Source organism: Acartia tonsa, chromosome 12, assembly GCF_053477335.1.
Source record: "Acartia tonsa isolate MP-2025a chromosome 12, ASM5347733v1, whole genome shotgun sequence".
Taxonomy (NCBI): Eukaryota; Metazoa; Arthropoda; class Copepoda; order Calanoida; family Acartiidae; genus Acartia; species Acartia tonsa.
Window position 1 is genome coordinate 34,373,868 of NC_137271.1, and position 13,937 is coordinate 34,387,804.

Sequence of the window (13,937 nt, forward strand, 5' to 3'; positions counted from 1 at the left end):
TTTAAAATAAATCAAAAGGAGGAGAAATATAAATTAAAAAATAATAAAAAATGTGAAAAGTAGTTGTACCGTACCGTAGTATTCCAATTTATACCCTCCCCTATACGACCCTCAAGTGCATTTACACCCCATTTTTTTCTACTCCCCCATACCCCTAAATTCCTTCCCCCCTATGCGCGCCTATTTAAACCAATGTCCGATAGATTTTATCTCAGTTTACTTAAATAACTTATCCTACAAGGATATACACATATTTATACACAAAATGAATTATTTAACCAACGGCACCGAAATGGTGCCCCCCCATAACACACACACCTACCCGCCCAAGTGTTTGAAAAGCCAAGTGAGCAAAAATGACATTAGTTCTAGTGGCAAAAAGTTCCGTTTAAGTGATATTATGCGACACTTCAAGCTGACCGAAAGCGAGTGCTGGTCAATTATGCACCTTGTCTGTGTTGAGTTGCAGCGCAACGTTGCCATTTACATTGAGACTGGAGTGCAAGCCCTTGACATGGCTGAATATGTTGTAGTGACTAAAAGCAGCATTGTCCTGCACCCCCACGGAGACATCAGCTTGGATTCCAGCAGACGCAAACAGGATGTGTCACATCTAGTGCCAGGCAGTCTTAAGCCACTGCTGGAATTTTCTATCAATGATTGGCAAAAGCTTGGACTCTACTCTCTTGTCAAATCAATTATTCCATGCATTGATGGTGATAATATCTCCACAGAAATGGTCATGTTTTTCCGTTCTGTATTGAACCAAAATTTGGATTGTGTTCCACGTTTATCAGACATTATCCTATACCTGGAGCGCAAGAGCAAGCCAGCCGCCGCTCAGGCCAAGCTTGTCGCCAGTTTGTGCGCCAAAATGGAGGCCATCCAGAGTCAAAACAAGTCAACAGTTTCCGAAAACGGCCACAATATCCAGCGCAGCAGCAGGCCGCAGCGGCCGGATGTCTGCCGGCTGCCAGTGACAGTTTCCTGTCCTGTTTTGTTGCCAGCTCCCCCCACCAAGTGTCTTTCCAATAATGCTGAGTCTATGGAAAGCAAGGAGGCTATTTCAAATTTATTAAACAACAACGATGTTTTTTCATTGCTTGACCTACCCGGGCTTAAATTAAAAACCCGCAGGACTAACATTGAATTATCCAAGACCTGCAACAAGCCGCAGGTTTACATTCCTGGATTCATCCAGCGCAGCCACCAGCCAGCCGTTGAATGCATCCTGCCAAATCAAACTCAGCCCGCCAGCTGTGCCGGCCAGGTTGTCCGTCTGGTCCTGTTGACCGGTCACAAGCTGGAGGTCCGTCTTGACCGGTCCAAAAATACCCGGGTCAGGGATTTGTTGGAGCTGTGTGTTGACCGCATGGTCAAGGACAACGGGAACACGTGCGAGGCGGTCACAAATTTGTTTGGTCTGTTCAGCAATGTTGATTCTGAATATTTCTACCTAAATCCAGATAGTCTGCTAACTACCTACATTCAAAATGGAGTTCTTACGTTGTTCATAAGATTTGTAGATCTGCCCGAATATCATGATTTAACAAACTCCAACCTCCAACATTTATTATACCTCCAGCTGCGTCAAGAGTTTCTAGCCGGGCCTGGTCACAAGCTAGAAGACGCCACCATCCTCCAACTGAGCCTGCTGGCCGCTCAGGCTGAAACCAGCCACATGGAGAACGTAAGACTAGATCCTGCCCACTTCATGCCATCCAATACCAGTCCAGATGTTAGGATACAGTTCCAGAAGAAGAAAGGTTTAAAGTTGACCGCTGACCGGATGGACGCCCAGGCCCTGTTTTGCGGACTTTTCATCAATTCCCCGGATTTTTTCTCTTATAGGTAAGTTAACTTTCTTCAAAACATTTTTTAAAAACAAAGTTTATACTAAGTTATTTAACCTGTTGTTTTTAAAACTAAAACGTAGATTTAAAATAAGATTACATTCTAGCTTTTATTCTACCTGCACTGATTTCAAATCTATATAGGTAAACAATAGTTAAATATTTATAGAAAAAAATAATGAAATAGTTTTTATCTTAAGTAATATGTCATGTATGTTATGATTATAAGTGATTAGAGTATTGTTATAAATACTAATCCCTTGTATTATGTTTAGATTAAAGTTTTGATAACATATTTATAATCCTTTATTAATTCTAGATATTGGGGTCGCGAGCACCGAGGAGACTCTAGCAGAAAGATCACTATCAAGATGGTTGGCGACAAGGTGAGCCTAGCCGGCGCGCTCCACCCATACTCTGACCTGCGCCAAGTGACCTACACCCAGTCCTACCTGCAGATACTGCTCCGCCCACAGGGGGAGGAGCCACGCAAGGTCAAGGTGTTCTTTCCAGTGGCAAACAGTGCTAGAAATATTCATGATTTGCTGTTGGAATTGCAGTCTAGGTATACCAAGACCGAGACGCCAACCTCTACCGCAAAATCGGCGGCTGGCAAAACAAGGCGTAGCCTGGGCGTTGTTTGTGACCAAATTGTCGGCGTAGCCAAGGAGGTGGGCAAGTCTATCCGCACGCCAAAACGCACACGCTCGCTGTCCACCGAGTCTAGGCTCGGCGGTAAAAGGCGTAAGCTGTCCCTTGGCGGTACCCTGAACCGTTCCGAGTCTACAAAACGTCAACAACAAGATAAGGAGAATGCGGCACCGGTTCCCGTTGCTGCTCCCGCCGTTACTGAATCCTCACGGCCAAGAACCAAGAGCGGCACAATCAGAACCGTGGCTACAACCAGACGGCCGCTGCCGGAAAAACCCGCCAGTTCTGCAGCTACACCTTGCAGCGGCGGTGCCCGCGTTAGAATGGGCACACGGATGGTCGGCGAAAATAATAGGACAAACAATTTTGAAGGCGAACGGCGGATTCACCAATTTAAACTTCGCCTGACAGAATTAAGCGGCGGTTGGAATTATACCAGTACCGGTAACGGCCTTATGGTGGCCGGAAACGGCGGCAGCGGAAAGGCGGACCAACTCCAGATTGGTGACCGTATTCTGGCGGTCAATGGCGTGTCCATGGAGCATGTTTCAGTGCAGACTTTTTGGCGGTTGATCAGCAAATTCGGCGATGAAGTTGATGTTATAGTTTCAAGATTATTAAAATAGTTTTAAACCAAAAATTTTGCTATGACAAATATATGGTTTATCATATATATGATGTTTGTAAATAAAATAAATTTTAGATTATGATAACTTTAAATATGTTTATCTATTTATTTGATAAAGCGAAGCTACTCTAGTATTCTTGTCTGTATGTACATGTTTCATTATTCATTTAAAAGTACATGTGTATTTATCAATCTTATTTAACTGCTCTACTTAAATCTTGCCCCAAAACCCGTTTTACCTGTATTTTCAGGGAGTAAGGGGACAGATTTTAATGTAGAATAGTGAAGAAAAAAAATTATGTCGATTTAAAATCATTTATTTGAACCTATCATAAAATCTTTTTTTATGGAGGGGGTGTGGTTATTTTTTCTTTCATTTGCCCATCCCTGCCTGAACTAGATAGTTGCTAACTCTCTCGAGTAGTTGTTAGATAATGATTTAAGACGGATATGGGCGTTCACAGGATATAGCACCAGGGATAGGAAAAGGGGAGGGGTAGAAAAAAGGGGTTAAATTAAACATTGTGCAAATAATGACTTCATCTAAAACAGAAAGAGATAATAAACTTGGTATAAATCTTTCCTCCCCATAACTTATGAAGTTATGGTCTTCCCAAGACGTATTTTTGTTTATTTGGGATGATAAAAAATTGTTAATTATCCCATCAAGTTTTTTTTTAAATTCAAGTACTTAGTGATTTACGGGGATAAAGCGTTCGAGTCCCGGCAGGATCCACGTCACAAGACGTTTTTCAAAGCAGAGTGGAATGTAGTTAATTGCTTGTAACACTTTAGATTTTGAACTTTCATAGTAATACTATTATTAGATTACTGATAATATGACAGCCACGGCAACTTTCATTCTATTTTAAATTGTCAAAAAAGAAACATTATTTTGGTATGTCGATAATATGTCAGCAATGACCACGTTTAATATTCAATGCATTTTGATTGACATTTAGTACCTTCAGAAAAAGGTTACATGTAGAAAATGGACCACAAACACATCTTTGATTAAACAAGATTTGATAATTTAACAAATATTTGAGGAATACTTCGGGATTTGTGTAAATACAGGGATTTTAAGGGATTAGACAATGGACGATAAATTTATATCCATCACTCATAATTATAAACAAAATTACTTTAGTAGATTAAAATTATTGGCGAATAAGTTTAGACACTGTTACTGGTTAATAAAAGAGAAACCAAAGTTTTTAGGAAAACATGAAAAAACGTGTTTTTAAACTTGGGTACTATAATGATTTCACTCCAATATCCCCCCCCCCCCTCCCTGGTACAAAATTCAGGACAATTATGACCATTAGTTACGCGGCAAGGTGGATTTAGTTTTTCATATTGGGATCTAAAGTAGCGCAGCTGTGGAAACCCGTGAATAATTGGCAAGAAAAGCTACTAAACAAACTAGATGTGTGTTAGCATGTGTGTGTGTGTAGTAAGATCTCGGTAACAACAATTTTATATTGGTTTTAGTTTGGGGTTTAAGCTAAATATTGCATTCATTAGTTTTATCATTATGTAAAGGTAAAAATATGTCTATGTGTTTGTTAAGATGGATCTGAACCAGACCGACATGGTTCTCCTTTACAGTGAAGCTTTTCAGAATTATACGGAAGATTTTAAATGCTTTTTTTGGAGGGGGGGGGGGGGGAAGAGGGGGGTTAACAACACACCCCAAGACGAATCGCCACCCGAAAAAAAAATTTATGACCCCTTTCTTTCCAAAAACTAAAACTAATAAGATTTTAAACTCCCCCTCCCCCCTTAACCCTACGCCCCTAGAGGCCTAGTATATTATATCTGTAGTCCAGAATGATCTCGTAACAGGCTGTACTGATTGATTTACACTTTCAATGAAGCTTAAAACCAGGGCAGGTTTTTTGCCATTCAATGTCGTTTTTCTAAAGTGTACAAAATCTTTTAAAGGTTTATTTACAAATTATAAAAGAAAAGTTTCTTTTCAAACCAAATATTTAGTCAACGCTTAAGTACAGTATTTTAGTGATTATTTGCCCTTGTACTTTGTGAACTTGTGTATAATGTATATATATGGTATATGTTACAACTAAACTAGCAATTGCTGCACTACTTTATTATTGACAAAGTATAATAATAAACCTAAAAGATTATTGTTCATTGACACTTATTTAATTAATCATATATAATAATTTTTCATTCAAACTACAAGAACGATTATTTTAAATTGCAATGATAATAAATATAATCCAGTCTACATGCCCCAAGTGGTGAAGAATCTTTTAGTCTGTTTGCTAATTGTTTTCTGTTCTTTTGTAGGGACTTGTCTATGTTAATTTTTCCGACGCTTTTAGCTGATTTCATTACAAAATCGGGACAGGGCCCTTGCCTTGTGGAAAGAGTTATACTCATCTATTGATTTACTTAAATCTTTATTGACCAAAATACATGTAAACTAATCTAACGAGTAGCTTCGCTCTTAATAACGCCCAATTTAGGACGTTGAAAGCATAATATTAATGAAGAGTTGTTCCTTCACTTCTGCATATTGTCATGTGCTTAGTTTCGCAAAAAAATACAATAGCATAGGGGTCATTGGGCTGTTTATTACACTAGTCCCTAAAGTTTTATAATAACGTCTCCTTATTCGTTGGCTTTGCAACTTTGGGGACTTTAGTGCGTTTTGATTAATTAGTTCATTTAGTTGAGTGTTTAATCATTTCAACCACTAATTTTAATCTACAGAAGAGGTAATTTTGTGTATCTTGTATGGGGATGTACACCAATTTATCCCTTTAGATCCCTGGATACATGTGCGGCAGGGAATTCGCACCCAATGAAAAATTATGAGTGTGGGAAAAATCGTGGAGAAATTATTATTAACTCTTTCCTTTTAACAGTAGCTCAGGAATAGGTAGAAGTGCTAAAAATATTTTTTTTTAAAGTTAGTAGCGCAGCTACTCTATAATTAGATGTAATACGACTTATCAGATAGAGCGCAATGTTTGTCTGTAAGACAGGTAAAATATCAATAAGCATTAAGAATAAAATTTCTTGTATTCATTCGAATCCGGTGGATAAGAACCGGTTCTCATCCATATGAAAAAACTATGTCTTGCATCGTATTATATCCAACTTTCTACGAATATAAAAATGTACAATCATAAGATTAAAACAAGTTGTTTAGCCGGTGCCTTCGGCACCTCGGGGCTAAAAAAACTGGTTTTAATCTTATAATTGTACATTCTATATCCGCGGAAAGCTGTTTATAATACGATGCGAGAAATAACTATTAGGGGCTATTTACACGAAGGTATAGGGAGGATCACAAGCATAGCATAAAACCATCCTAAGATTGAAATTTGAAAGACGAACCCCAAACTGTCCCACTTTGAGAAAGACGATTCCAGTGACGTCATATACATTTAGGGAAGGGGGGAAGAAAATCTCTTCTCTTTTTTCCCATCTCTTTTGAAGAGATTTTCTTCCCCCCTTCCCTTTTTCTTTCCCGAAACGTATATGACGTCACTGGAATCGTCTTTCTCAAAGTGGGACAGTTTGGGGTTCGTCAATTTGAAAACATAGCCTAATACCATTCCAGGAACTATAAGTGCGCTACACTTTCCTGAACGAACAAACCAAAATACCATATTACTTTATGAAAGTAGTAAAGTTTCTATTACAAGGATTGTACCATAATATCTCGGCAACTGATTCATATCAAGTTTTTGTGTAACTACATATATATTGGTTCTCTGACAAGGGTTTTAGCTACTAGTATTTTATTTTAAAAAATAAGAAATTTTTTTCTCGTATTGATTTGAATCCGGTGGATAAGAACCGGTTCTCATCCATAATTGCCAAAGATCGCTCATTAAAAATTAGTAAAGATGAATGTTTATCAAGATGGACCATTCAAAACTGTTTCTCTCAATCATTGTTTGTTGTAAAATCTGCTTTATCAATTTTAAATAATATGGGTCTAAATTCTGATTTTCTTAATGATTTTCTTGAGTTTCTATTAAAACAAAAAAATAATATCTCATACTTCAAATGTACATGATTTATATTCCGTAATTCGTAATTTATCTATTATAAACATTTAAAAATACATAAATTCATAGTTTCATGTTTAACTCGAAATAAATTATATAAAAACAACTATGTCTAGCATCATATTATATCTAACTTTCTACGAATATAAAAATGTACAATCATAAGATTAAAACCAGTTTTTTTAGCCGGCGCCTTCGGTACCTCGACGCTAAAAAAACTAGTTTTAATCCTATAATTGTACATTCTATTTCCGCGAAAAGTCGTTTATAATACGATGCGAGAAATAACTATTAATTTGATCGACCTTTAGCAACATTTTGAATACTATTACCAAGCCATATATCCCCACTTTTTATGGTGACTTTTATTATATAATTATCATTTTATTATGAAGGAGTAGAAAAAAACAAGGATGACAACATCCATAAAAAATGAAGCTCAATGGAATAAATGAGGCGTGATAGCGTTTTTAGGATTGAAAAAACAAACAATCGTATTTGCATAAAATTCAGGATTTTGATATGGATGGACATACTTACAAACTCATAAAGATACTACGATTGTAATACGATTATTATGGCTATTTGTACAAGGAATCAACATTGCAAAAAACCAAATCAATATGTGACAATTTTATAATGTTTAAATTTGGTGTTGGTATTTTAATGTAGTTTTTTGATTATAGAGAAACATCGTTTAATATTATACCTTATCACCAAAGGAATCTTCATGCTGTGTTTTAAATATAAAAGAACGATTATTACATGTTTGAATTTAATATCATAGCTATATGTGAATAACTTTTGAACTAACACAATCTTAATGTGGAAAAGCTTTACTATTGGACATTTTTATCTTTTTATAGTTTTCCTATCAAATTTCAACTTTTAGCTGGTAATAAAAATCCTAAAATAATGAGTAAAATGAAAGGTATGTTAATTTATATAACGGGTTAGCTTAAAAAATTATCTTAATTAGACAACTTAAAGATTTATCAATCTTGTATTTTTAAAACTAACGATAAATTTTTAAAAGTTTTTTTTAACTTGGTAGAGTAGCATTTATTAAATCATTATTAAATTTATAATTTTATTGTTTGCTTACACTATAGCTAAAACACAACCAACCCTTTTATTTCATGACTTTCTTATAGGGAAGGACAGAAAAACAGCCTAAAACCATCCTAAGACTTAAATTTAAAAATAAATAGCCTAAAAGCATCACATGACTATGTGAAGTTTCTTTAAAATTGGTTTAGTAGTTATCGAAATCTTAAGCTACAAACAAATAAAAAAACTGATTATCTATAATACAAAGTAGAATGATGTCTGTCCGTCCATCTGTCTGTCTGTCCATCTGTCTGTCTGTCTGTCCGTCCCTTAAGATCTTGGTAACCACTGAACCGATCTGATTATACTCTTCAGGGAATATATACCTACTGGTCCTGTGGTGGTTATAGGCGATTTTCTTGGAGGTGGGACACCCCAACCCCCCAAAAACAAAAAAATCCCCCCATTTTTTTTTGGTAAGGATTTCCTTGGTCCTTTTACAATTTCGCCCAAAATTTTTTTTGATCACCTCTTGGCTAATTTTATATAAGGAGATTATTCTACTTTGTAATTAATTGTGTTCAATAATTTTTTTCTTCAGTTTTTCTGTCCCTACCTTGAAATTAGGAATAATGAGCACCTGGTAAAATTATAAAAAAAAATAATGTTTGAATAATAGAAATTATGGGTTTAGATGGCTGAAAATAGAGTTGAAAGTAATTCTATTCATGTACATACTAACAAGGGCGTGCCTATGATTACGGTTGGAGGAGGGGAGAGGGGGGGGAAGTAATTATTCCCTCTTTATTTTCATTTTTGAAAAATTCTATCTTCCAGCCCATAAACGGGCGGAAGGTCGTGCAATCAAGGTCTGTTGGATGTTACTTAACCTAATATCCTTGGGTGTTAGATTATCGCATCCCATTGCATGCGGATGATGCTCAGGATTCTCTAGATGATCACTTAAAAATCGAAGGAGAATCCCACCCTTACAAGGTAAGGTAAGCTAAGCCCTACAGGATGCTATCCCTGTGGCACTCTTCTTACCTTTACTTATCCTGACCTAACATTCAAAATGTACCAAAATGAGTCTTTTTTTACAAAATTTTTGTTAATGGTTCAAATGTGATATGAGGGACGAAACCAAAACACACTCTCCCCATATCCCATACTGTAACTACAGAAATTGTCGAAAAAAAATTGAGAGTTTTTAACATTCTACTTAGTTCTATAGTTGAAATTAAAGAAATAGAGTTGATATAAATCATGCTGGCTTTAAAATTAGAATATATACAATATACATACAATAGGATAAAGGAATTGGAAAAGTACATTTAGGGTTGGTCCATTGCATATGTATAACTTTTATCTTTGATTTAGGCATGTTAGAATTGTCCTATCGATTTCAAAAACTTAAAATGCTATTTTTGTACTTTTGTATTCTATAAAAACCCTATTAAATATTTGGTTTTAAATTTTAAAAGTTGTTGCCATAAGCTTTGCCCTTAATTTTTCCACCAGTCAAAGAAGATTATCTCTAAACCATCATTCTTACAATAAAGTAACAGGATGTCTCTCGGTCTGTCTGTTTGTACCGAAGAATCTCGCTAACCTCAGAAGCGACATGGTTCTCCCACAGGGTAGATTCTCATAGGTCCTTGGAAGGTTTATAATTATAACTATGCTAAATTTAAAAAAATTGGTTATCAAATTCAACCCATGTGCCCCTAGAGGCCTCTAGGGGGCGTATCCACTAGAATTCTATAAAAAGTTAAAAAGAATGTTGTTTCGACCATCGAAAAAATTGAATTAAATATTTAATTAAAACTATTGTCTATATACCACACTATATCATATAAAAAATCAATTTAAACACTTATTTTTGGGTGGGTAATATCATTAAAACTAAATTAGGTTACATTAAGTTTTACCCAAATAGGGAATTAAAACAGTTTGGGATTTTCCTTAAAGTGGCTAACAAGCGCAGAATCACCCACCCTTATTTTTGTAAAAATTAAAAGATTTAGGGCTCTAATCCGGAAGGGTCTTTATTTTACCTGTAAGTAAATAAAGTGGGGGGGGGGGGTTCTGTGCTCTATAAGGTACTTTAAGGGAAACCGCCAAGAAGTTAAAAGAGAACGTAAATTAACCATTACAACACTTTTTGTTTCAGATTCTGTCTTTGGAAGCTATACGTTTTAGGGGAAGAAATGGTTGTAGATTAATTTAACCGCCAATGTCCTCTCTCTCCCTCCCAGAATAACGTAATAAAATTTTCATTAAGTAATAATTAGATCTTAGCACACTTTTAAAAAAAGTGGTTATCAAGGTTTTAAATAGTGGTAGATAAATCCTGATGCAAAAGTAACAGAATCTGTGTCTGTCTGTCCCTATTGATCTAATGAACTGCTTAACCAATATGGTTCTCCTTTACAGTGTAGCTTATCACTGTGAGTACAGGGAAAGTATAACTATTTTGGAGAAATGTCCAACACCTCCCAAGAAAAATCGTCTACAGAAAAATAGCTCTTCCCCCCCCCCCTCCAAAAAAAACCCCCAAAAATTAAAAATATTATAAGCGGGGCAGGAGGGTCGTATATCAATTGAAAAAAACTTAAATTTTTGACTTTAGGAAAAGTTGGAGGCAAATGTATTTCATAGTAAACTGTGCCTGCTTATTGGCCAAGTCAACCCCCTTTGTTTTTTATCTATAATACAAAGTAGAACGATGTCTGTCTGTTTGTCTGTGTGTCTGTTTGTCTGTTTGTCTGTGTGTCTGTTTGTCTGTTTGTTTGTAGCGAAGGATCTCGCTAACCGCTGAACCGATCAGGTTTTCCTTTACAGGGTAGCTTCTCATAGGTCCCGGGAAGGTTTATAATTATTTTCTTGGGGGGTGGGACACCCCGAACCCCCCCAAAAAAAGAAAAATATCCCCCCCCCAAAAAAGAAAAAAATTTTCTTTTTAAAACTAAAATTAAAATAGTGGGGGCGACTACCCCCCCCCCCATAAAAAAATTCCCCCCCCAAAGAAAATTTTTTTTTTAGATTCTTTTTTTAAAAATCTAAATTACATAAAAATTGGTTTGAAAAAACCTCTTGGGGCTAAGCCCCTAGAGGCTAGGGGCGAAGCCGCTAGTTTAATATAATTTGTTTAGCATACTTTTTTTATTTTCTAGCGAACATGGAACATTTTATGTTAAAAATGCGCGTTTTTTTCTACCCTAATACATATCATTGACTTCAAGAATATATAAAGTCTATTAGCCCAAAAATTAGGTAATCTAATAAACAATACAAACCCAATTAAAAATAGATGTGCTTTCACTTTCGCAAATGTATCACATTATTATATCGCAATTTATAACAACAGCACAACTGTCCAGGTATCTTAAGGGATAAGACATTGGACGATAAACTGGTGTTCATCCCCAAAATTTTCTTTCTGTAGATTAATTATATTGGTTGAAAAGTTTTTGCATTATTAGTTTGAACCAACCATTCAATAATGAATAAATGGACCTAATAATTTAGAATGTTAGTAAACTTTGGGTACCAGTATGATTTACTTTGGGTATCAGTATGATTTAATTTGGGTATCAGTATGATTTAATTTGGGTAACAGTATGATTTACTTTGGGTACCAGTATGATTTAATTTGGGTAACAGTATGATTTACTTTGGGTACCAGTATGATTTAATTTGGGTAACAGTATGATTTACTTTGGGTACCAGTATGATTTAATTTGGGTAACAGTATGATTTACTTTGGGTACCAGTATGAATTACTTTGTGTACCAGTATGATTTACTTTGGGTACCAGTATGATTTACTTTGGATACCAGTATGAGTTACTTTGGGTAAAAGTATGATTTACTTTGGGTACCAGTATGATGTACTTTGGGTACCAGTATGATTTACTTTGGGTACCAGTGTGATTTACTTTGGGTACCAGTATGATTTACTTTGGGTACAAGTATGATTTACTTTGGGTACCAGTATGATTTACTTTGGGTACAAGTATGATTTACTTTGGGTACCAGTATGATTTACTTTGGGTACCAGTATGATTTACTTTGGGTACAAGTATGATTTACTTTGGGTACCAGTATGATTTACTTTGGGTACAAGTATGATTTACTTTGGGTACCAGTATGATTTACTTTGGGTACAAGTATGATTTACTTTGGGTACCAGTATGATTTACTTTGGGTACAAGTATGATTTACTTTGAGTACCAGTATGATTTACTTTGGGTACCAGTATGATTTACTTTGGGTACCAGTATGATTTACTTTGGGTACTAGTATGATTTACTTTGGGTACAAGTATGATTTACTTTGGGTACCAGTATGATTTACTTTGGGTACCAGTATGATTTACTTTGGGTACAAGTATGATTTACTTTGAGTACCAGTATGATTTACTTTGGGTACCAGTATGATTTACTTTGGGTACAAGTATGATTTACTTTGGGTACTAGTATGATTTACTTTGGGTACAAGTATGATTTACTTTGGGTACCAGTATGATTTACTTTGGGTAACAGTATGATTTACTTTGGGTACAAGTATGATTTACTTTGGGTACCAGTATGATTTACTTTGGGTACAAGTATGATTTACTTTGGGTACCAGTATGATTTACTTTGGGTACAAGTATGATTTACTTTGGGTACCAGTATGATTTACTTTGGGTACCAGTATGATTTACTTTGGGTACCAGTACGATTTACTTTGGGTACAAGTATGATTTACTTTGGGTACCAGTATGATTTACTTTGGGTACAAGTATGATTTACTTTGGGTACCAGTATGATTTACTTTGGGTACAAGTATGATTTACTTTGGGTACAAGTATGATTTACTTTGGGTACCAGTATGATTTACTTTGGGTACAAGTATGATTTACTTTGGGTACCAGTATAATTTACTTACCCTCTATGGCAATATACCTCACCATTTAAAATCAGAGAGAGAGAGGGGACAGTAGATTATTTATTACACTAGTCCCCAGAGTTTTACAATAACACTTTCTTACTCGTTGGCTTAACAACTTTGGGAACATTTACGGAATTTTGATTGGTTGGTTTATTTAGCTGATTGTTCAAACGTTTCAACCACTAATTTTAATTATTTGTCATTATTGGGGATGCATATCAATTTACCGGACCTGCTTTGATGATATACTACAAAAGATTGCTCACTCAAATTGATTTTCTATACTGTCTTTTTTTGGCGGAATTGAATGCTTACCATTAGAAATGGGTCCTATAGTGGTAGTAGTAGTGGTTGTTGCTGTGCTAAAGATATAGGGACTTGTATTCATAAAAATAAATATGTATGATAAACTGTCCTCTAGTTGTTTTTCGGGTTATAGTCATTTCATGAAATGCATTATTATGGAATTAGTGAATGCGTTCCTAATATCTAATGTTTTCGTAGGATAAAAGCCTAAAACCTTTCCAAGACTTTAATTTTAAAATGAAATAGCTCTAAAACAAAATTGGACATATGTGTTAGCCTTCCTAAAATAGAAAACTCCTTTCAGTATTTATTAAAATCTCAAGCTTCGGACAAAAAAGGTTAAAAGTCAACATATAAAAGATTATTTTCAATAATAATTGTCCTCATAACTTAATGCCCAAAGCCCACATAAAAAGCTGGAAATGACTTTTCTTTGTTACCATTAGACCGGCCCAAAATT

The 13,937-nt window shown here is 35.5% G+C and overlaps 1 protein-coding gene across 1 annotated transcript; it reads left to right on the forward strand.

The window, feature by feature from the left end:
• The first annotated feature begins 217 nt into the window (after positions 1–217).
• LOC145334765 (uncharacterized) lies at positions 218–3,217 on the forward strand. Its single transcript, XM_080180364.1, has 2 exons — positions 218–1,851; positions 2,173–3,217. Exons 1-2 carry the CDS (start codon positions 266–268, stop codon positions 3,128–3,130), a joined length of 2,544 nt encoding a protein of 847 aa, XP_080036490.1. The 5' UTR covers positions 218–265; the 3' UTR covers positions 3,131–3,217.
• Positions 3,218–13,937: the final 10,720 nt, after the last annotated feature.

What these genes read in the sequence shown, in the direction of transcription:
- LOC145334765 (XM_080180364.1), top strand. Translation starts at nt 266, where the DNA reads ATGAATTATTTAACCAACGGCACCGAAATGGTGCCCCCCCATAACACA. An exon ending in CCGGATTTTTTCTCTTATAG is followed by an intron (nt 1,852 to 2,172) that starts GTAAGTTAACTT and finishes TATTAATTCTAG; the next exon opens with ATATTGGGGTCGCGAGCACC.